The sequence below is a fragment of the Carica papaya genome, chromosome 6 (assembly GCF_054855325.1).
Source record: "Carica papaya isolate Zhongbai chromosome 6, ASM5485532v1, whole genome shotgun sequence".
Classification (NCBI taxonomy): domain Eukaryota; kingdom Viridiplantae; phylum Streptophyta; class Magnoliopsida; order Brassicales; family Caricaceae; genus Carica; species Carica papaya.
Genome location: NC_142314.1, coordinates 10,270,942 through 10,295,241, shown reverse-complemented (window position 1 = coordinate 10,295,241; position 24,300 = coordinate 10,270,942). Strand labels below are relative to the sequence as shown.

Genomic DNA, 24,300 nt, shown 5'->3' with positions numbered 1-24,300 from the left:
AAACCGATCACAATTTTTACTGTAATTTTAGAGAGAGAATTTAGAGAGAGAGAAGGCAAGAAAACAGAGTATGCTTATGCATGCTACTCTATTTTCCAGCTTCACTTAAACTTTTAGTATTTCCTAACCAAAACCAAACTTTAAACACAAAAAAAAATATATATATATTTACTAAACTACATGTGTGTTAGTGTTCTATATGCATTCTGCCACCTCTTTGTTCGAAAATTTATTTCAATTAGATTTTTATTTTAAATGAAATCCTTATGTCAAATACCCCTCCTTAAGAATTTTATTCATCCCCAACATTTTCCTTAGTTCTTCAAATTTACCTTTCGGTAAGGACTTGGTAAAAATGTCTGCTACTTGATCTTCTGTTGTACAGTGTACTAGGCTTACTTTTTTCTCCTTTTCTGCTTCCTTTATAGCATAGAACTTAACCTTTATATGCTTAGTCTTTCCATGCAACACCGGATTCTTAGCAATGGCGATTGCTAATTTATTGTCGATGTAGAGAACCGTAGGTTCAGTGGAAAGCATCTGTAAATTATCTAGTATTTTCCTTAACCATTGAGCTTGATTTACTGCTCCTGCTGCTGCTATGTATTCAGCTTCGGCGAATGACTGTGCAATAATTTCTTGCTTCTTTGACGACCATGAAAATGCACCAGAACCAAGTGAAAAAACATACCCTGATGTGCTTTTAGTATCCTCCACACTTCCTGCCCAGTCACTGTCCATGTATCCAAGAAGTTCTCCTTCTGTGTGAGCTTGAAAATGGATTCCCAGATCAGTGGTTCCTCTTACATATCGTAGGATATGCTTAACTGCGGCCATGTGTGACTGTCTTGGTGAATTCATAAATCGAGATAACAGGCAGATTGCATAAGTTAGATCTGGTCGAGTGGCAGTTAGGTAGAGTAACCTGTCAATTTGACTCTTGAAGTCTTTCTCGTTCACCATTTCTTCTTCTTCAGCTTTTGACAGTTTAATATGTGGTATAAGAGGGGTAGATACGGCTTTGTAATTTTCAAGCTTGAATTTTTTGAGCAATTCCCTCGCATACTTCTTTTGTGATATAAAGATCCCTTTCTCATATGCGCGATCTTCATTCCCAGAAAATAGGTTGCTCTCCTAAGGTTTGACATCTCAAATTCATGTTCTAGTTGTGTTCTAAGTTCCTCCATTCTTTATTCATCATTTCCAGTGATGAGAATATCATCAACATACAGTGATATGATGATCATTTTTCCATCCTTTAGGTGTTTAACATATAGGGTTGCTTCATTCTTGCTTCTTTTAAACCCACAGTGGAGCAGGTATGCATCAATTTTGCCATACCATGCTCTAGGAGCTTGCTTCAAACCATACAGTGTTTTATGTAATTTATATACATGATCAGCCTTCTCTTCTACTTCAAATCTTATCGGTTGCTGGACAAATACATCATCTTCCAATTCACCATTTTAAAAAGCAGATTTTACATTAAGGTGTAAGACATGCCAACCTTTTTGTGCTGCCACAGCAAGCAGAAACCTTATCATTTCATGTCTTGCTACTGGGGCAAATGTCTCCCCAACATCCACTCCCAGCAATTGAGCATAACTTTTCACTACCAAGTGTGCTTTGTACTTATTGATTGAGCCGTCTGGGTTCATTTTGAGCCGGAAGACCATTTAACCTCGATTGTATTTTTACCTTTTGGTTTGGGAACTAGAGACCAAGTGGTATTTTTCTTGATCATGTTCAATTCTTCTTCCATTGTTTTTCTCCAAACCTCATGTTGAGCAGCTTCTTCAAAAGTTGTTGGCTCTGCAACAGCAATGTTGCATTGAGCATAGATGTCAAATAAGCTTCTTGTCCTTTTATTTGGTATTTTTGTGACTCTTGATTATTTATTTCTTCATTTTCTTCTTGAGCTTGTTTTGAAGTAGAACTTATATCATCAGGGATTATCTTTTCATCTTTCCAATCCTAGTGAGATGCTTCATCAATTACCATATCCCTTCTAATCATAACTTTTTTAATCTTAGGATTGAAGACCCTGTATCCTTTTGTTTCTGTACTATAACCCAAAAAAATATAAATTTCTACTTTGTCATCTAGCTTCTTCCTTTTCTCTTCTGCTACATAACAATAGTAGATAGAACCAAACACCCGTAGATGCCTTGTAGTAGGCTTATTTCCACTCCAGCATTCATATGAGGTCTTTCCCTCAACAGCCCGAGAGGGAAGTCGGTTCAACAGGTATACAGAGATGTTCATGGCTTCACACTGAAATTGCAAAAGCAGCTGTTTATCCTTGAGTAAGCTTTTTGCCATCTCAACCATAGTTTTGTTCTTTCTTTCTAATACTTCATTTTGTTGTGGAGAGTAAGGGGCTATTAGCTGTCGTTTTATGCATTCTTTAATACAGAAATCCTTGAACTCCGTTGAAGTGAACTCCAGACCATTATCTGACCTTAAACACTTCAGTTTCATTCCACTTTCTGCTTCTGTTTTAGCTTTGAACTCCTTGCATTTTTGCAGAGCTTCATTTTTTATTTTTAGGAAATAGATCCATGCCATTCTGGAGTGATCATCAATAAACAGGATGAAATACCTGTTGTTTCTTAGTGACTCTATGCTCATAGGACCACAGATGTCTGTGTGGATCCATTTAAGCTTGGTATTTACTCTCCATGAAGACTTTGAATGAAAGGGTTGTCTGTGCATCTTCCTAAGTTGGCAGATTTAGCAAATCCAGTTTTCTCCTATGATTTCAGGGAGATCTAAACTCAATTTTAATGAGTTCATCTTTTTGAGGGCTTCAAGATACACATGTCCAAATCTTCGATGTTATAGAATAGTATCGTTTTGAGCAGCGCACCTTAGTTTTTCTTTAGCTCCTTGCAGTTTCAAAGTGAAGCTTCTGCTGATCATTGGAATGTTTGCAATTTCGTACCCACGTGAGTCTTTTATGGAGCATGAATTTTCCTTGAAGACCACGATATATCCCTTTTTGATTATTTGGCTCACACTTAACAGATTTTTCCTTGGTTCGTGGTTACTGCGATACTTCCTTTTCTTTTTGCTCTTCATGCCTTTCCATCACCTAGAGTTATGTTGAGTTTTGTATCCTTGTTAAGATCAGAAAATATTCTTTCGTCTTTGCACATGTGGCTTATACAGCCACTGTCAATTATCCAGTCAGTGTCAGCTTCCTTTGATTGCTCGTTGAGTGCCATAAACATATGCTCTTCTCCTTCGATTTCTTCAATATAATTTACTTCTTGTTGAGTCTGATTTTGAATATAAGAAGCAGTTGTGTTCCCTTTATATTTTTTCTTCCATCGGCACACATTTTCGACGTGTCTGCCCTTCTTGCAGTAATTACACTTGATCAGGTTTTTCCCTTTGTACCAGCAGTCTTGTTCTAGGTGGTTATTGCGAACATATATTCTGCAGTTTGGTAATCCCTTTTATTGCTTATTGTTGTGCTTGTTTGAATTTTGTGTTGATCGTTTGACTTGATCATCTTGATTTCTTCTTCCTCCTCTTCCTCTGCCTTGATTCTTACTTCTGTTTTGTGTAGCTACTAGTGCTCCTTCGGTGGAGTTTACTTCTCTCAAGGCTGTCTTGTGCTCCAATGTTTGCAGTTTACCCAATAATTCTGCAACCGAGAGAGTTTTGAGATTGCACGTTTTTTCAATTGCTGAGATTTTGGCCTCGAATCTGGTAGAGAAACTCACTATCATTTTTTTAACTACTCTTCTGTCTTCAAGTCTTCTCCGAGCAATCTGATCTTGTTTACAGTATCAAGAAGTTTTAAGGCATACTCATTTATGGTTTCTGCCTCTGCCATCTTCAGTGTTTCAAATTGCTTTTTTAGATTCAGAACTTTCACCATCTTGATTCTTTCATCACCTTCAAACTCTTCCTTCAACTTGTCCCATACTTGCTTTGGGTTTCTCAAGTTCATTATTCTGGAGAAAACCGAATCTGATATTGCCACATGCAAACAAGACAGAGCCCGAGGTTTCTAAGAGACATCTTCTTCATACCTCTTTAGTTGGTTCATTGTTGCATCATCTTTTAATGATGTTGGTTCTGCATCATCTTCCACGACCTTCCACAAGCTGTGGGCTCGCAGGTACGTCTCCATCTTTATTGTTCATACATGATAGTTTTCTCCAGTAAATAGAGTAGGATTTAGTGTGCCAGTCGAGTTTGTTGTCATTCTATATTTATTTTTGTTAGTTTCTTCTCACAGATCCCTTGAGATCATATAACTCTAATATCACTTATAGATTTTGAATCAAACAGATCATAATTTTTGCTGTAATTTTAAAGAGAGAATTTAGAGAGAGAGGGCAAGAAAATAGAGTATGTTTATGCATGTTACTCTTTTTTCCAGCTTCACTTAAACTTTTAGTAATTTGGGAAGTAAGAACTTAATTTATTTGATTGATTTGAAGTGGCATTTATACCCAAAAATTAAATTAGAATCCTACTCAAAAATCATAATTTGAGTCCTAACTAAAAACAAACTTTAAACACAAAAAAAAAAAAATATTTACTAAACTGCATGTATGTCGGTGTTCTATATGCATTATGTCACCTCTGTGTTTGATACTTTATTTTAAATAAATTTCTATTTTAAATGAAATACTTAAGTGGAACAAATTCTTTAAGCTACATTCGCAATTAACCTTTTTCACTCTCGGATCTATTTCTTAGAAAATTCCCTGAATGTGAAACTTAGCCGTGCGTAACCACCAGAAGACCACACGCGCCCTCATTCGCCGCCATGCACTGGCACGCGCCGAGACCAAAACCACCGCTCATCAGAGCAAACTAAGCGACAATCTCAAACACACCCAAAATCATCTTCTTCGGTTAGATGCGCCACTCTCTCTCTCTCTCTCTCTCTCTCTCTCTCTCTCTCTCTCTCTCTCTCTCTCTCTCTCTCTCTCTCTCTCTCTCTCTCCCTCCCTCTCTCTCTCTCTCTCTCTCTCTCTCTCTCTCTCTCCCTCTCTCTCCCTTTTTTCCCCTCTCTCTCTCACACTCTCTCTCCCTCTTTCTCCCTTGCTCTCACTCACTCTTTCTCTCTCTCTCTCTCTCTCTCTCTCTCTCTCTCCCCCCTTTATCCCTCTCTTTTTTTCTCCCTCTCCCTCTTTCCCTCTCTCCATCCCCCCTCTCTCTGTCTCTCTCCCTCTCTCCTCTCTCTCTCTCTCTCTCTCTCTCTCTCTCTCTCTCTCTCTCTCTCTCTCTCTCTCTCTCTCTCTCTCTCTCTCTCTCCTTTTTTTATAAATGAAAGCGGGAAGAATCCCACATGCCTCTTTTTCCTTATCTTCTCCAACATGCGGGTTTCTTCACCTTCGTTTTCGGCTTTCAGAGATGTTCCCGCGTCTGGTTCTGATTTCCCAAGATGGCGATGTTTTGAACTTTCTTGTTCCCAGCTTCAAAACGATGTCATTTGAAGCAGATGGACTGGGTTTTGCTAATCTGGGCCCGGATGTTACAAAGCTTGTGCTTCGAAAGTTGTCATACAAAAAACTTCAACTTTATTGATATCATATGGGAATGTTTTATGTTTTATTTAACATCCTGTATATGGGAGTTGAGTGTTTATAACTTCTGATTTTGAGGATGAATTTATGAGACCATTTTTATTATTGTCCTGGTTGTCTTCCCTTTGTAACTTTGTTTGCTGGTTCAACTTAAATGCTTTTGGTTTTTTCCTTGGTTGTTGGACTTGAAGCTTTATGGTGTTTTTTTAAAAACAATTCCCATATAAATGGACATATATATACATAAGAATAACTATATATACCAAAATATTTGCACAGTTGATATTTCTGTCCGGAAGGATATTTCTGGGATAAAACTCCAATTTTTAAAGCATATTAGGAACTACTACAAATGAAAAGGGACCAAGGAGCTCTCTCTCTCTCTCTCTCTCTCTCTCTCTCTATATATATATATATATGTATATTACGAAAGAAAGAAACGAAGAAATTAATACGAGTAATTTCCTCTTGTACAAGGAAAAGAACAGTTCTGGACAGGCTTTTATTGATACTAGCAAGGGAATATGTAATGTGCGTGTCTATAATTAAGCCTCCAGGTACCCTTTGTCCTCCAAGTAAGATACAACAGTCTCAGCCATGTAACTAGGCGAACAGCAGTTTTCTCCTTTCTGCCGTAATACTATCTGCAAAATAATATTTCCAAGCTTCAATTTCACTCGACTTGTAAAGTGATATTTCCAAGGACAATACGTCGTCGTTTGTCTCCTTTTTTACGATTAAAATGTCGCAGGATTTAAAATTTTTTAAAGACATATAAATATAATTTTTTAAAAAATAATTCTTTTGCCCTTTTGAAAAATTAGGAAAAGAAGAAATTATATTTTCTTAACAATAAATTAATATTAATTACCTCACAACTTATTGGTGGCTCGTAGGGGTCATCAATCCCAGTAAAACCTGCACATTATTATGCATCAAACAAATTGAACATAAATAATACATATATATATATATATATATATATCTTATGTATATCATGCACATGCTTATTATATAGGAATTATATAAATATTTCCTCGATCATCATCTCTCATGATAATTTATTTTAAACTAAACGGTAAATTCCCAATTAATCAAGTACAAGTTGACAGATAGAGTATCAAATAATATATAAACATTGTAAAAAGTAATTAAATAATAAAATTGAGAAATTAGGAAGAACCAATGATTTAAGACAAGTAGCAAAATCTCCAGATAAGATTTTATACGCATATATAATAAACATATTACATTTAATCTTTCCAGCCCGTGCAAGTTTGTAAAGGCCCTTCGGGTCCCTTGCCTCGCAAACTTGGAGTGGCACATCCATGAAAACCTGTCGATAATTAAGTGCAGATTTTTGTTAATTATAAATTATATCATATATATATTTATGGATGTATACCTCAATAAAATCTCCTCGGGGCAATAAAGCACGACATGAATCTCTGTCTCTCCTGTAAGGAGATATCAAACTGGCAATGCAAATCACTCCAGCATCTGCAAACAGCTTTGCCACCTCACCTGCAATTAATTTAGATATTATTTTTATTTTAAACAATTACATATATTTTTTATGTAATAGTTAATAATTTAAGCCATTAACTATTTCACATGTTAAAATTATTATTTTAATAAATAATTAGCACCAATCCTGCGAATATTTTCAGTGCGATCTTCTGCTTTAAAACATAGGTCACTGTTGAGACCATGCCGCACATTATCACCATCAAGAATGTAAGTCAGCTTTCCACTTCTGTACAGTGCTCTGCTCAGTGCACAAGCCAACGTGCTCTTTCCTGCATTCATTTTTCTGTAATATTTACTTTTAAATTTTTTTAATTGAATTATTATAATAATAATGTGATGAAGGAATTGTAACCTAATACCTGAGCCACTGAGACCAGTAATCCAGATGACACAACCTTTCTGCTGAAGTAGTTCGTGCCTGTCAAATTTATCAATTGAACTTTTATGCCACACAATGTTTGTTGACTTTCCGCTCGTTGACTTCTGCTGAACTTCTAAAAATAGCATAAGAAAAAGTCAAACTTGTATTTTGCACTAAGAAGCATAAACACTTAAAAGACCAAGCAAAGAGCCAAAGAAGAAGGAATACAACGTGCCTGAGATTACAGCAGTACAGTCAGTCAGCAAGGAAGCAGTAGAGTTCTCCACAGCCTTTATGGGTTGCAAAGATAGGGAATTATTCACCCCAGTCAACCCCAAATTTTTACCTCCGTAATCCAAATTAACCGGGTTGAGCACCGATAATCTCACCGTCCCTAGTGGTTTCAGCGACAGCAACGACCTACCAGAAGCCAACGTGCGGACTCCTTCCAAAGCCAGCCCCTCCATCGAAACCTTAACGAAGAAGACGAAGAAAACAGAGGAAAAACAATGCTGGGAAGCTGAGTTTTATTTTTTTTTTTATTTTAGAAAAGAGGGAGGGAAATATACATAATTTATAAATTATAATAAGATAAATAGAAAATTAAATGTGCATATTAATATAAATATACATGGAGATGGGTAATTGAGAATTGAGAGAAATGAGCAGAGGTGTGTTGTAAATAAATAGAGGGAGTGAGGTGATGAAAAGAGAAAAGAGAAGGAAAAAAAAAAAAAAAAAAAACAGGTGAGGCAGGGGAATTTTAAAGTTGGGAAGGTGTTTGGCCACAAAAAACACATGGGTTTTCGTGCGTTAGGGTGGGTCTTGGGTTTTAGATTATCTGTTGGATGTGGCTTAATTTCTGAGACCCAAACGTTGTAGTGATGTGTCTTTCTCCTCCTACATTATTTGAAGGTGGGTATTTTAGCGTGATAGATATCGTAAAAGAATGCGATTCACCATTTCATATATTGTAATTCCTGACACCCTATATTTTTTTTTTTAGGTAAAAGATAATATTATTTGCATTTACGTTATTCAAAATAAAATAACTGAAGTTTGTTATACTATCTACAAGTCATGTAATAATGCATTATTATTATTATTATTCAAAATATATTCACCCACTTCACTCACACACCTTAAAAGATAAATATATGCTCATTAATATTTTTTATAGGTTGGTTGTACGTCTTTTATTGTATTTTGTTCTACTACCAATGTAATGCTCACACCTTACACCCTTTTTTTTTTTTTTTTTTTTTTTTTTTTTTCTTATATATAAAACAAATACTATGAGTAAGATATATAATAATTTTGTAAAATAAGCTATCATTTGTTCATTTTTCACAACTGATATATGTTATTACCAATAATATAATTACATAATAGTTATAACTCTTGTATTATATTTGAAAATTACAAATTCAAACATCTTTAAAGATGTAGAAGTCATCAATATATATATATATATATATATATTATAGGTGGATGGTAATCAACTAATAATATTTAACTTAATAAAATTAAAATTTTAATTTATTAATATATTGATAAATTTATAATAATCAAATCAAATAAAATTCTGACAAAATTATTGTATTTTTATTAAAAAAAAAAATCATTCCGAAGTAGTTAAATTCTTATAGTTAATATAATCATAACGGATTAAAAATTTTAATTTAATATTTTCTTAATTAAAAAAATATTTAAAATAGTCCAAGGCTCTTATACAATATTAAATAAAAAAATATTATTTTTAAAATAAAATATTCTCATTATATTTATTCGTATTCTGGTAATAAAAATATTTTTAAATAGTTACAAATCAGTAAAATTTAAATCTAAGTAATCAGATCTTAGACTAAAATATAATAATATATACATCATCTAAATTACATGATCTTAGTATAATAATAATGTAGTAAGATGTAAGGATTTTCAATTTTAATTAACTTGACACTAACACACGAGTTAATTTAAATAATATGTGCAATATTAATTAATTTTTACTTCTAATTTGGCATTATGAGAAGTAATTAATCTTTCCTTGACTTTTTTTTTTTTTCAAAATTTATAATTAATAGTTTCAACAATTTCCATCTGATCAAGAGTTAATATGTGAATAAATTTTTTGATAAAAAATCAAACACTTTTTTAAAAAAAAAAATTGTAATGGTCAAATTAAATTATAATTATTATTAAATACCTATGTAGCTAAAATGATATCTTTTCAATAAAATGTAATAGAATGACTTGTATTTTATATTTAAGTTAAGAAAAATATATTTATCAATTATCATTTTATATATCAAACAAACAAAAATTTTTGCACAAATTAAAAACTGTTTGTATATAAATATATACGAAATAATCTTGTCTTCCATATTATATATGCGAATTAATTAGTGAATGCAGCAGAGAAGATATATATATTCTGTTCTACTTGATGATAATTCTTCACCTACCAACCTACCAATTCAAAATATTAAGGCACGTGATGCATAAGCTATGTATGTATATATATATATATATATATATATATTTGGCAGAGCTCCTTCCCCACTCTCCTCTCCTAGAAGAAAATATAAACTAATAATTAATTTTCTTTTAACATATAGAGATTAATATTTTTTATTTTTATAAAATTTATTTTGTCTATTATTAAATAAAATAAAACTATCCATTTTTAATTTACATTCAACTAATATGATATTTCTTTTAACACAAATACATTTTTAAGTTATGTATTAGTTTTCAAATTTTATGTTATTATATTTATGTTTTATATTATTCTGAATATTAGATGCAATTGCAATTACAATTCATTAAAAAAAAAATTAAAATAAATAATACACGTAGAGTAATAATTTATAATTATTTGATTAAAAGCAGTTCAATTAAAAAGTTACCGTAAATGGAGAGTTTTGGCACCCACATCCTCACATTCCTATTTATTTTTAATATTATTGTAACTTACCAATTCACATTTCCAAACAAAGTGCACAATAATCTAATTACTTCAAATTAATATTTCTCATAAATTTATGTAAACAATTTAGTAAAATTAAACATATGTCAAAATATAAATTAAAAATATACAAAGAAAAAATATTAAATTTTAAACGAAAAATCATTTGGGAAATGGGCCTGGCAGACGCCCAGCCCATGTGGCCCACTAGACCTGATTCAAGCCCGAAATGATATTGTGACAAACCGACTGGGCCTTGTAAAATAGATGGGGCAAGATCATCAACTAGTCAGCATGGTTTTGCACGAGCACAACGTGCTGTATATATACATACACTTACAAATGTGTAATTTACACACATGCATACCGAAAATATAAGTTTTTAGAAAATATTAATTAAAAGGGGATGGAAACTTCGTGCCTAGAGCAGTTAGACATTTGGGCTCCATATTCTCGTGAATATTGTTTGCATGTGTGTGTGTGTGTGTGTGTGTATATTTAATACATATATAAGCATACTGCAAATGTAATTAGGTTTTCAGGTTTGAGTACAACGCGGCTAAAAGTCCTACTGAGACAAATTTGCCGGAATATAGAAGTTAAAAGAATGATAACGATCAATACGAGGTAAATTAATCAATGAAAAGAAATTAATTAAATCTATTCCTTTTAAACTTCTTCTTATCGATCGTAGTCATCAAACTGGATTTTATGAACTTGATGCATGAGTAGATCATCGGACTGATTGGTTAACCAGCGGCTCTGATCGGCTGTATCTACTTTGATCATCAGTCTATCATGCTTATCTTCATCTTTTTTATCTTCAGCCTGTAAATAGGGTGGAGGCCACTCCAATTCTTCACCCTCCCATTCTTAAATCTCTATCCCCCACTCACATAATCCACCCCCGCCATAGCCAAAGCTTCAATCGAAACTGACATCGTTAATATTTATATATGTATAATATATATATATATATAGGAGAGAAATTACGCTACAATCACAAAGATCTGGCAGGCTAAACCTAAGGAGAAGTATCTATAATTGTAGGTAAGAAGTGTATGCATATGTATATGTATAGGGGGGGGGGGGGGGGGGGGTGTGTGTATATATATTTAGATTATATACTGGCTTAGGAAGATGAAATAAACAATTCAAGGCTCACGGGCGTGCTTACAAATCTGTCGAAGTCTTTCTTTTACTTTGAACGTAGAAATCAAAAGGGAATTATAGGGAGCGTCAACGCACATACGTGGTTTTTAATTTTTCTTATTGATTAATTGATGTTACAAAATGATCTCGTGAAGAAATTTAGCCCACGTGAATTAATTATTGTATTTACTTTTTACTAAAACTATATATTAATTAGTTAAGTAATATAGAGAAACAAATTATGATACCATGTAAATAACCTTCAAGTAAAGATATCTACAAGAACACAATTTGCTTTAAACCTGTAACCTCTTATGCATGAAAAGATATATCAACTATTCAATTAAATGATAGCTGATATTTATTACACGATAATGATAAAAACATGCTGCTGTAATAACACAATTTTCCGATATTATCTCTTTGCTTGAATAATCTAATGTGTTGATGATAAAAGATAAATGACGTGTGTATACATATATATACACTCATATATATATATGCAAAATCGGATAGTCAATTGTGATACTTTTATATGTAAAATGTATTTGATAGTGACTGTAATTTCTAGTATAAATTTAAAAGTTCTCCAAAATAATTGTTAAATAAATGTGTTTTTATTTAGTAATACTGATATATATATATATATATATATATATATATATATACATACACATGCATACATAATATTATGTATTATATTATATATATATTTGTGTAATATTATGTATAACATTATGTAATACCCATATATATCAAGATATATTTATATATAAGATAATATATATATACACTTAAAATAGTTAATTAAAAGCAGCAAAATTTTAATTTAAATTAGTGTTTCAATAATAATATTTAAAAATAAATTTTAATTATTTTTTTTTTCTTTTAATGATATTTGAACTTCTAATAATGACAATAGCTACTTGCATAAGACAATGACAATTGACAAACAACATGGCGAAGAAGGTGGCTAGTGAAAGATGATCTGTAAATAGTGGAAGGTGGGCAATAGGTGATGGATGGTGGATTACAAGTGATGAGCGACGGGTGATAGGCGGTGAATAGCAGGCAATTGAGGATGCTAACTGGCAATTATTGAAAGAGATGGAGGTTCTAGCAAGGGCCATTGTGAATTGATCAATAGAAAATTGTCTGCATCAATCACTGTTTGGGCAATAACTCAAAGTAGTCATTAATAAGTCTGTATTAGAAATACTTAGTCTGTAAGAATTCAAAAATCATATTGGCATTAATTTGATACCAATAGGTTGAGTTGCTTAGTAGAACTGGCTTACAAAATAGTGAAAATCTTTAAAGCCCAACCTATTAATGGACTTACTTGAGTATAAAGATGACCAACAAATCTAGTATAATTTATTTTTGCTATCACTAAATCCCACTAGAGTTTGATCACTCATCTTTCTATCTAAAAAGACAAATAAACTTGAGTAATAAGAATAGACTCATCACAAATGTTGGAATTGATTGACTTTATAAGAACTTCTTTACTTACCTTTGAAAATTTTATGTCATTCCATCTTTGAGTTTTCTTCACCACTCTGTCCACCAAGTAGCTAAATCTAATATTCAATTGAGGACCTAATATAGTAGCAAGACCTAAATAATTGTTATGCTCCTTTTTATATCTCATCCCAAGCATATCACCAAGTTGTTTTATCCGATGCACATTTACCACTTTTAAGAAAGATGTCGAGGACTTATACAAGTTAATTAAATATCTTGAGGCACAAAGATAAATTTCCAAAACCTCTCAAATAGTTTGAACATTATCCTTCATATTATGATAAAAAATAATACTTTATGTGCTAACAATAAGTGTGAAATAACTAGTTTTGAAAGACCAAATTTGATACCTTTCAGTCTTCTTTCATTTTTTGATTCCTTTAACAAAGTTGAGCATGCTTCTATACATAAAATAAACAAGTAAAGTGATGAAGGATCTCTTTGATGGAGAATCCTATTTGGTAGTAAAACTGGGATTATATCCCATTAATAATTATTAAATAAGACATAAAGGAGACACATTAGAGAGAAAAAATTACGAGTAAATCCTGATTTCAATAATACCACTTATAAAAAATGGCATGTTATTCTTTCTAATATATAATTTTTAATTAAATATCCCATATTTAGAGTTTCATTGATGCTTTATATAACGAATATGTGGCGTTCAAGAATGAAAGCATATTGTAAGATATGCACAATATGATCAATGTGTTGGTCGTTTTAGTGATAATTTTCATAATCACATTACATAAACTAATAAGTTTATAGTTAGATAGGTAATAAGAATCAACTATTTTTTACATAAAGATGAAATTATCCTATAACAAAATAAATAATATCATTGTTTATAACATGCCAAGATTTTTGGTAAAGAATATGAGGTATACCATATGGACCCAAAGCTCTTAATAGGATGCTTTTATTTTAAGGCATCAGAGAATTCTTTTATTGAATAAGATATTAGTAGTAATGCATTCACATCTGATGTTACTTTTGGGTCAACATACTTGAGTACATGATCAATATTAATAGACTTAGCCTCCTCTAACACATATAAAAGATGCTCAAGAAAAGAAACAGCTATGTCTTCATGTTCACTTAGCCATATAACACTGGCCTTCCTAATCCATCTGATCATATTCCTTTCTCTTCTTTCTGTAGCCCTAACATGAAAGAATTTTTTATTTTGGTTCCCCACTTGACCCAAATAATTATTGAGTATTGTGCCCATAAGATATCTTCCTTCTTATAGAACTCACCTAACCCCTCTACAATTTTTAACTTCTACCTATTTTCTTCAAAATCACGATTTTCTTGTAAAACACCTATTTGATTTTAAAAAAAAAATCTTATTTTCTACTTCACTTTCCCTTTTACATCTCTTTCTAAATATATTGGAACTTATTTTTTAGTTAGAGAAATACATTATAATTTTAAAAGTTCTTTGTAGTAAATTAAACTAATGATCTCTATCATGGTATAAATAACCTTAACCAAATTGCACCACATAATTCTATGTTTATTTACTTTTTAATTTTTCTAATTTAATTTAACACGTTGACCTCTAACCAACTAAACTACTTGGTTTTTCAGTTTTTTTCTTGTCCCTCTTTCTTTTTCCTTTATAAAATAAATATATATAACTTTTGGATGTGTAAGTTAACATCAATGCCTATATATCTATTAAGGTTGTACTTGGTTTAATTTTAATTATACAGAATAAGAATGAGAATATAATATAAATAAAGTAAATTTTGAATTAAAATGAAACTCTAATTCCAATGTATATATCTATTAATGTTAATTTGGTCTTGTTTTATAATTTTTCATTATAAATAAATGATATCTTAAATTCCTTGATGTGAAATTGACTAAATAAACAAAAAAAAATTTAACTACATATCAAATATGCAAATTCTGGTTAAGTTCAACATATTAAATAATTAAAGTTCAAGGATTAAATAAAAATAAGGCATAGTAAAACCAAACCCAAGCTAAAAGAGAGACTTGTGAATTAATTCACATATATATGAAGTTAATTTTCACAACTGTACAATATTAATCTATATTCAAGATTAAATCCAAAAAAAAAACAATAGAAAATTCAACCAATTACAAATCAACAAAGTGAAAACTAACAAAAATAGGGGATTACGCATTTATATACTAACAAGTAAAGAATCAACTAATTAGAGAAGAAAGATATCAAAAGGAATTGGGGGGATCAACAAGGGATATTTATGACTCTTGATCACGGCTCTCCTCCAATATGATATATTTGCTTCAAGTGATCGTTTAATTTGTAAATAATTAGAAAGAAACCTTGTAATTACAACTCCAATTTCCATCGAAAATATTCCTTAGGAACCTCAAGAATTTTTGCAGCTTCTCAGCAATTCTCCCCGATTGCCTTTCCCTTTTTTTAATGGAAATATCAGACGTATCATTAGCAGCAGTACTACTAAATCGAAGCTCGTCATAGTACTTGATGAAATATTTTCTAGTGAATCCATCTTCTTCTTCCTCCTCCTCCTCTTCGTCGGCTAGTAAATGTGGTGGAGTCATTTCCTCATCACGCTCCCACTCTTCTACGTCCATTCCCCATTCACAATGATCTACTCCCGCCATTGCTAAAGCTTCTATTGAAGCTCTCATGGTTTATGCAGAGACGCTTCTGCAAACTCTTCTTCTAAAGCGTTGTAGTTTCTGATGAGACTAAGTTATTAACATAAGATTATCCTTGCGAACTTAATAACTCCCAGTTATATGGTAAGTGGTGTTTGCATGAAGAGTTCACGTATATATATACACATTGCATACATACAGATGCTGAATTTTCCGGGAAAGCAGCAAAGTGAATTGGGTGTTCTTTCTTTTTTTCCTTCTTATATTAAGAGTAGTTCACGGGTCGGCATAAAAATCAAGGTCAGATTTTTTTGTTCTATGAAGAAGAGAATTAGGAGAACAACGTGAAAGCTATTAACACACGAGTAGATCAAAGCGTGCAAATTAATTGGGCCTAAATATCAAAAGAGGAAGTAATTTTCTCGTGATTGAAAAAAATCTTTTCGTACTCAAGTGTATATTGGTAATTGACTGGTCCGTATCTACGTACAATTCTTCGTGAAGATATATACATATACATATATATATATATATATATATACGTATTGTAGCCGCCATAAATTCCTTGGTGTTAACGTGCATGCATGACGAGTGATGATGCATGCAAGGGCAACCTCCGGGTAATTCGCTTTGTGATTCTAACACAAGAATAGAAGGGGAAAATTGGATTAATATGTTTTTTTTTTTAAATATTTCTATTTTATACTTACTACTTATTATTATTATAATTAGTGATTAATTTCTTATATTTAATAATATTTTTTCTTTATAGAACTAAATCAGATGGAAATTACAACAATTCGAAAAATTATCAACTAAATTTTGTGATACACTTTAAATTTTATATATAATTGAAAAAGTTTATTAAAGAAAGGAAGCGTAGGTATCATCAAAATTTTATGTTTTTTTTTTTTTATGTAGAGATATATTTTGTAAGAGTGTCTGCTTAACACTCCGTACAGTTAATTTTTTTTTAGAGTAATTAATGCTCAAAATATTTAGAAATAAATAATACGAAAACCTTCATATACCAGGACGAAAACTAAACCAAGCCCGTTAATGTTCAATAAGAAATATATAAAAAAAAAAAAAAAAAATGATATTTTGCCTTTCTCAGCTCGGTCAGGTATGGCCCAATTTGTTGTAATCAAAAAAGTTTAATCATTTAAATTTTATAATCAGTATAAATTTATTTCAAAATTTCCAATTATTATTATATTTATGTGAATCACAAGTCAAAGAATTAATTTTTTCAAGAAATTAAAGAAATAAAATATTGGGGAAAAAAATTATTAATTATTAAATCTAAGTAATTTACTTTAATTAAAAATTAGAGAGAGAAAATTAGTGAATTACTAAAAAATTTTAACACAAAAATAAAACTCTGCCAATACTTTACTTTAATGTATACTTTTTACAAATATATATAATTGATTTTATTAAGTAATTGCGAATTTCTGGGCTTCCTCCAGAGCCTTAACGGAATCACACCAGGCACATCAGACAGAATAATTAAGTTCGTAGATGAATGATACTTTTTGTTGCGGACGCTGAATCGAACTGCATGTTTCTTGTCAACTCAATTTTTCATTTAATTTTAGAAAGCTACGTCTATTTTATTTATCATGCATGCTTATACCGTCTGCAATTCTTTATACGAATCCTACACACTCAAGGCTTAAGGATATCTTTATGGAAGCCATGACCCATCTGAAACACGCAGAGCAGATCAAAGCGAAGGCATAAAAGATTATTGCCTAGTACACATATTTACTACAGCTATTTCCTAAATATACACCAAACTATAACTTTCAGTCAGCAAACTATCCCAAGGAAATCACCAGTTGCTTCCCTATATTCATTTTGCTCCCTTAATCAATCAAGTTATTCTCCTTCTGCTTTATTCCAAAACTATCCATGACTTAGTCTCAGATATTCATATCTAAAACATGAAGCCTGGTGGGTTGTTTGGCAACATGAACACCAGGAACCCTGCAATATATTAAATTAATCACGAATATCTTATACAGAATCATTAACCATTGCAACTTAAATTCGGAGAATAAGAGATTCTTACTGCAGGATTTGGAAAGAAACTACAATTTCATGATCCATTATTACAAAGAATACATACAGACATACGAACAGAATCATCAAGAAACAGGAATCGTACGAAATATACCTCATTACTCTAAATTCCTAAAATCAAATCCCCGAACCATTAGGAGATTCCAACACATCCTGCAAGCAATAACTCTCAATCGAACCAAACCCATCAAACAATCCCTCGAATCCATCCTCTAAACTACAATTTGCGCCCAATTCCACTCCCTTCGTTAACCCAATTCCCGATTCACCCACCCCTTCATCATCATCTTCCTCCATGGCAATCGCATCACCCTTCTCTTCCTCTGCCGCCATAACCGCCGGCATATGCCCCTCGAACAGGGCTACGTGACCGAAAAGCTTGTCTTTCCTCGAGAAGCTGGTCCCGCAGGAGCACCTCCACCTGGCCTCACCGCAGTGCTTCAAGTGGCTCTTCAGGTCCGCCGCCACCGAGAAGCTCTTCTTCCTGCACCGATTGCAGGAATACATCTTAGGGCAATGGCTCCTCTTGAAGTGGTTTCTCACGCACACCACGGATTTCAACGACCGGAACTTGTTATGCTTCCTGTTCCTGTTGCAGCCATCGAACGGGCACGAAAACCTCGTTTTGCATCCACTCTGTTGATTAACACTACTGTTCCCCGGCTTCGTCAGCGCTTCCGGCGTCTTGTACTGATCTCCGTGAGCTCGCATGTGCATCCTCAGGTTGGCGTCACGCTTGAACCCTTTCCCACAAATCTCACAGAAATGCAGATGCTCGGCCAACAACTCTACCGCATCTAGCTCCACTATATCAAAATCGAGCACGCCGAGTTCATCCTTCTCCGCCGTGGGTTTTAGGGGGATGTCCGGTTTTGTCGCCGGAAAGTTCGGATCCGGAGCCGTAGGGGGCGCGCAGCAGAGAAGCGCGGCGCCGTTAACGATGGTCTGGTGAATGGCGGAGGCGATCTCCGACGAGACCATGTCCATTTGAGGCTTAGCTATTAGCAAATCTCTGTTGACCGAGTCCGATAGAAATTGCTGCAGTGAATCCATCCTCGCCCGAATCGCTGACAGGTTGTGGAGCGACACAAGCAGATCCCCGCGTTCCAACTGATTCTGTACAGCGCCTGATACAGAATACTCCGGCGGAAAACCGGCGGGAACGCTATGTTTTGACATTTCTCCGGTTCGTCGTGTTTGGTGAAGAAGAAGAAAACCGAGAGACAACCAAGTTTCAAGTCAGTGAAGTCTTCAAGATAGACTTTCCGAGGTGGGTTGATGAGATAGAGTGACAGAGACGGGCGAGGAATAGTGCTACATCGGATGTGACACGTGTAAGACCTGTGTACACGTGGCACTAGAAAAGAGCAGATCGTGACCGTTGAATTTGCACCATTGGCGGGCGTGTGGGGCACGAGCATGAGGCGGCCATGTATGTACACGAACATAATAACTTTAACGTATTGTTTTATCTAGTGGTTAGCTCGTGGATGGAGAGTGGACCACAGATTTTTTGGATCTGTGTATAATTAATTAATTAAGTAATTAAATTAACTATTTATTTTAAATCAATATTTAGTTGATTAATTATTAAGTAATTAGAGTAATAAATAATTACTTTAATTAAGTATTAGAAGCTGTATCCGCTGCTCTGTTTTCAAAATTTTCTTGTTTGGCTTCGGCAGTCTCTTCAAGAAGGTAGAATTTGTTGTTACAGGTGAAATTTTGAATGTGAAGACTTGTGTTTTGTCTTTAAAAAATTATACGAGACTTTCGAAGAATATTTCAATTTTTGTTGGTCAGATATATTAATAAAAATTAAATTTTGAATGAGAATTTTTTAAAATAAAATTATACATTAAATATTACTTAAATATAAATTAATTTTTTGATAAGGACATATATAAAACACATAATTCGCTGCATATAAAAAGTAAAATTATTACTAAAAAATGAGTAGTTCTAACAGAGAATTTATTAGGTATGTCTTAATATTATTATTTCAAAAACAAAAATCAAAAGTCTCGTGAGGGTTTTATGTGTATTTAATTAATATGATAAAAAATATGTATATATGTATTTTGGTTAAATTATGTTCTGGTCTGATCCAATTACAATATCTTTTAGTTGTAAAATTCAGACAAAAATGAATATTTATCTCAAAAAAAAAAAAAAAAAAATCACTTGAGAAAAGTTAGATAATGGTAAGCCGCTAATTTTTATTATTCAGGACATAGTGCATTATCTTTTCACATCTAGTTACAATAATTAAAATAGAATTAAGAATAACGTACATAATAACTATAAATTTTACATTTAAGTAAATAATAAATTTATTTATGAAATTCTTATAATTATCGCTCGGAATTCCATTAGGAATAAAGGCCTTTTAATTCTTTTCAGGCTTGTAGATATGCTTTTGTGGGCTGAGTTCGATTGGACTTGAGTATTGGGACCTCCCATGATTTGTCTGTGTCATTAATCCATTAAATCCTTTCTTTATCGGACGACCATGATCAGTGGAGTGGTTTCTTCTTTCTCATTAAATGAAGCTGTATTTTAGCTATTACCAAATCTCTGCCTGCCACTTCATTTACTTCTAGTTGCTTCTTTGCACAGAACTCGAAGCTGAATTCTGGGCAAGTATTAGTGGGAAACTCAGTAGAGAGGAAAGGAAGCCAAAAACTTGTTTAGAGTTACAACTTTCAAACTTCATTCATTATTTTACCTCAAACTGACTTGACACCGTTTGTAACTAAAAAAGAGTCGGAGTTGGGATTGAGGGCTCAAGTTCTTTGGAGCTAAAAGGTAGTGTTGGAAATTATTCGAAATCCTTTGTGTTTGGCCTTTGTACTCTCTCTTTCAAATTTTGAAGTATAATTTTCATAGCGATTTTCAATTCAAGCTCATACATTATAAAGAGATAAAAATAAAAGTACATACCATGTAATTAACTAAATACTATTTTCTAATTTTGTGAATTATTTTATATTTATTACTTAACAATGATTCAATTATTCTTTACTTGCATAGCCAAATCACTTCGTTATAATACTTATATTACGTGAATATATTTTTAATATATTTATAATATGTGTATATACATGTGTACTAGAAAAATTATAGAAAATAAATTTCAAACTCTTGTGTTTTTACCATGGTGGACTGCATATCTTTTATTCTTATTTCAAAATTTAAGCAAAAACTAAAATAATTTATTTCAGAATTTATTAATTTAGTTGAATTATTTTTACTATTTTGCGACAAATTTTCTGTTTTTTTAATTAAGTACAAATTTTTTTGGAATATTTTTTTAAGATAAAATCTTACTTAAATTAAGGTACCCAACACCAATTCATCTATTTATAATGTGCTTTTGAAGGCCATGAATTAATAATTGATCAAATTACTAGATTTGCAAATTGGCTATTGTACCCCACCCACCTCACGACTAGTTTAACAGGGCATTCATTCTGACCTCATTCTAATTTTTAGTTAATTAAGAGCCAACAGGCTATTAATTATTGTCGATTTATTGTATGTATACATTCCCTTCTAATACTATATATGCACATGTAGACTAATTGGCGCCACCAACTACACTTTAAAAAATTAATTATTATTTTACGAGCCTAGGATAATCTCAGTAAGACCAATAGCATTTATTATGTTCAACTTGGATATATATATATATATATATATAAAGCTCTGAAGATCATGATCGTGAATTTGACTTCCCTGCTCCCATGCATTTTTAACACAAGAGTAGTTTAATTATCACCAGCTTCTACAGTACTCTGGGTGACAGTCTAATTTAATCTATCAATCGATGCGTATGTAATTTAGGTTTTGGTCAATGACGAAGCTGGAGACTGATAAATATTTGGATTTAATTTGTTTTAGTTGTGCACGTATGACTTTGATTTGAATGTTAATTAATTGTATAATATGAGAATGACACATAAATTTCAAAGCAATTGTATGTTGATTTCAAGTTAATTATATGTTTGGTTGAAATTAAATATTTTTATGATATTAATGCGTATAAATTTATTATTTCTACGTTAAATAAAACTTATTCAACCACTACATCAAATGTGGAAAGTAATAATTGACTTACACACATGAAATATTTAAAATATAAAAATATCATGCAAATAAAATAAATTTAAAGTAAAATATTAATTAATCAGAGAAAATCAAATAATACGAAACAACTCTTTTATTATCATTTTTAAGTGGATGGTTTTTCATAGCATAAAATTTACTGGGATTCTGAAATTATTTCTAAATGTGTATAAATTTTTATATTTATAAAGAGACATAAGAATTTACTCAATACTAAATTTTATATAGAATTAAAAAAATACATTATAAATTTTATTAGACAGATACGTAATACATTGGTTTGCAAAAAGGTCTATATATATATATATATGTGTGTGTGTGAATTTTGTCAATTGAGATAATTAATTATAATGAGGTAGAAGAGAAAATTTTGGACAAATGATCCAAATTACCAAATTCTTGAAAAGAGGTAGCCTAAGGAGAGTGGATGCTGATAAAATATAATTAATTAATTGCTCTAATTTTCTTTCCTACTAATTAAATCAAAACCTCTACCCTTCAGTCTTCGTGTACTTCTTTTTGAATCAAGACTTTTCTCCTCAAGTTCTGGTTCTGACTACCTGGCTCACACTGCTTACTGATATAAGCTCCATTACATCATATTTTTTTTGGGTCTAAATGCTTCTTTTGAATCAATAATGATTAATCAAGATTCTAATGAATTAATATATATATAATTGAAAATTGTTACTACTTTATTGAGCCAAGTCATCATACTTTTTCACCAATAATTTTTTTAATTTATTGATGTTTTTATCCTTTTAGATGTTTAATATGGCTTACTCCTATACCATTCTTACTTTGGCTTCTCTTTTGGGTGAGCTGGACTTGTTAAACTTTGCAACATACAACAATGATTAATCTGAACTAAAACACAAAATTTACATATCCAGAAAACATGTATTTATACTAATTCCGCTACTTACAAAATTGACATAATTTTCTATCTAATTACATTTTTGCCATTCTATTTATAAAACGATTTCGTATCATATTCTTTTAAAATTTTCATTGTCATTTGATCTTCTACGGCTCTTGCCTTCTTGCTAGTGATGTTCAATATTGATTATATTTCATATAATGAATTGTTATTGCCTCATCAAGCTTTTGTTCTCGTAATATCTTATATTTATGACCCTCCATTTTTCCATTAGGTTGTTCCTCATCAACACTTGAGAGAGGCCATGAAAGAAGAATTAGAGTCTATGGAGGTATATAAATTCCTAAACTTTAATTGTATTATCACTAGAAAAAAATGTTATTACTTACAAGTGGGTTTAGAAAATCAAACATCATTATGATGGTACAATTAACAAGTATAAAGTTAAGATAGTAGTAAAAGGTTACACACATGAAAAGAGGATCGATTATATGGAAGCATTTTCATCTCTTGTAAAACTGACAACTGCTAAAGTTCTTCTAATCTTGGCCACAACTCAAAAATGACGTATTGCTCAACTTGATGTTGATAATATCTTCCTGAATGGTGATATGTTTGAAGAAGTATACATAGACCTTTTTCTTGGATATTCGAGATAGGGGGAGTATATGCATCATTGCATAATACTGATATGTAAACTTTATAAATTCATTTATGGACTTAAGCAAGATTTCAAGCAGTAGAACTCAAGATTTTCACTCTCTATTGTAAACTTTACTTTTATTCAATCAAAATCTGATTATTCTTTCGTTACTAAAGGGTCTGGTTAGTCTGTTGTAATAATTTTAGGTACATGGACAATATTATCATCATTAGTCATTCTCACCAAATCATTCAGTCTGTTAAAAATTTTAGTCATTCACAATTTAGGCGAAAAGATTTGAGCTTATTAAAGTATTTCATTGTTTTTTGAGATAATAAGATCTTTTAAATGAATCAATTGCTCTTAACAATAAGATACTTTATAGCTGTTTGAGGACATTGGTTTCTTAGTAACTAAGCCTACTGATTTGCCTATGAACTCCAAGCTTTCTCATAGTGTTGATAAAGGCGAAATCTTTCATGATCTATTTATTTATAAAAGGATAATTAGTTATTTACTGTACTTAGTTTTATCTAAACTCTCATACCATATTTGCAGTACCATTTGTTAAGCTAGTTCATTGCCAACCCATGACAACGTCATTTACAAGCTATACATCACTTATTATGATACTTGAACTTTACGATGAGTCAAGACCTTTTTTCTCTTTGAATTTTCAACTTCAATTCAAAGCCTTTTTTTTTTTTTTTTAATGCAAATCAGGTTGTTTGCCTAAATTGTAGATGCTCTATCACTAATTTTTGTCTATTTTTAGGTTATCACTTAGCTTTATAAAAATCTAAGAAGCAACTGAATGTTTTTAAATATTCTATTAAAGCA

At 31.8% G+C, this 24,300-nt stretch overlaps 2 protein-coding genes across 3 annotated transcripts; both read right to left on the bottom strand.

Annotated features, from left to right (window-relative positions):
* Positions 1-5,810: 5,810 nt before the first annotated feature.
* On the bottom strand, positions 5,811-8,110 carry LOC110817379 (adenylyl-sulfate kinase 3-like). 2 transcript variants are annotated; one of them, XM_022045882.2, is made up of 7 exons: positions 7,679-8,107; positions 7,442-7,576; positions 7,202-7,351; positions 6,958-7,076; positions 6,804-6,888; positions 6,424-6,470; positions 5,811-6,196 (listed from the first exon to the last, which is right to left on the bottom strand). In XM_022045882.2, the coding sequence occupies exons 1-7, from the start codon at positions 7,908-7,910 to the stop codon at positions 6,098-6,100; spliced, it is 867 nt and encodes a 288-aa protein (XP_021901574.1). In that variant the 5' UTR covers positions 7,911-8,107; the 3' UTR covers positions 5,811-6,097. The 2 variants fall into 2 exon arrangements, with proteins under 2 accessions (XP_021901574.1, XP_021901583.1); XM_022045891.2 differs by lacking the exon at positions 7,202-7,351 and having other exon boundaries at positions 7,679-8,110.
* A 9,665-nt stretch (positions 8,111-17,775) lies between these two features.
* LOC110817368 (protein SENSITIVE TO PROTON RHIZOTOXICITY 1-like) lies at positions 17,776-19,079 on the bottom strand. Its single transcript, XM_022045872.2, has one exon. It carries the CDS (start codon positions 18,986-18,988, stop codon positions 17,927-17,929), a length of 1,062 nt encoding a protein of 353 aa, XP_021901564.1. The 5' UTR covers positions 18,989-19,079; the 3' UTR covers positions 17,776-17,926.
* Between the last annotated feature and the right edge of the window lie 5,221 nt (positions 19,080-24,300).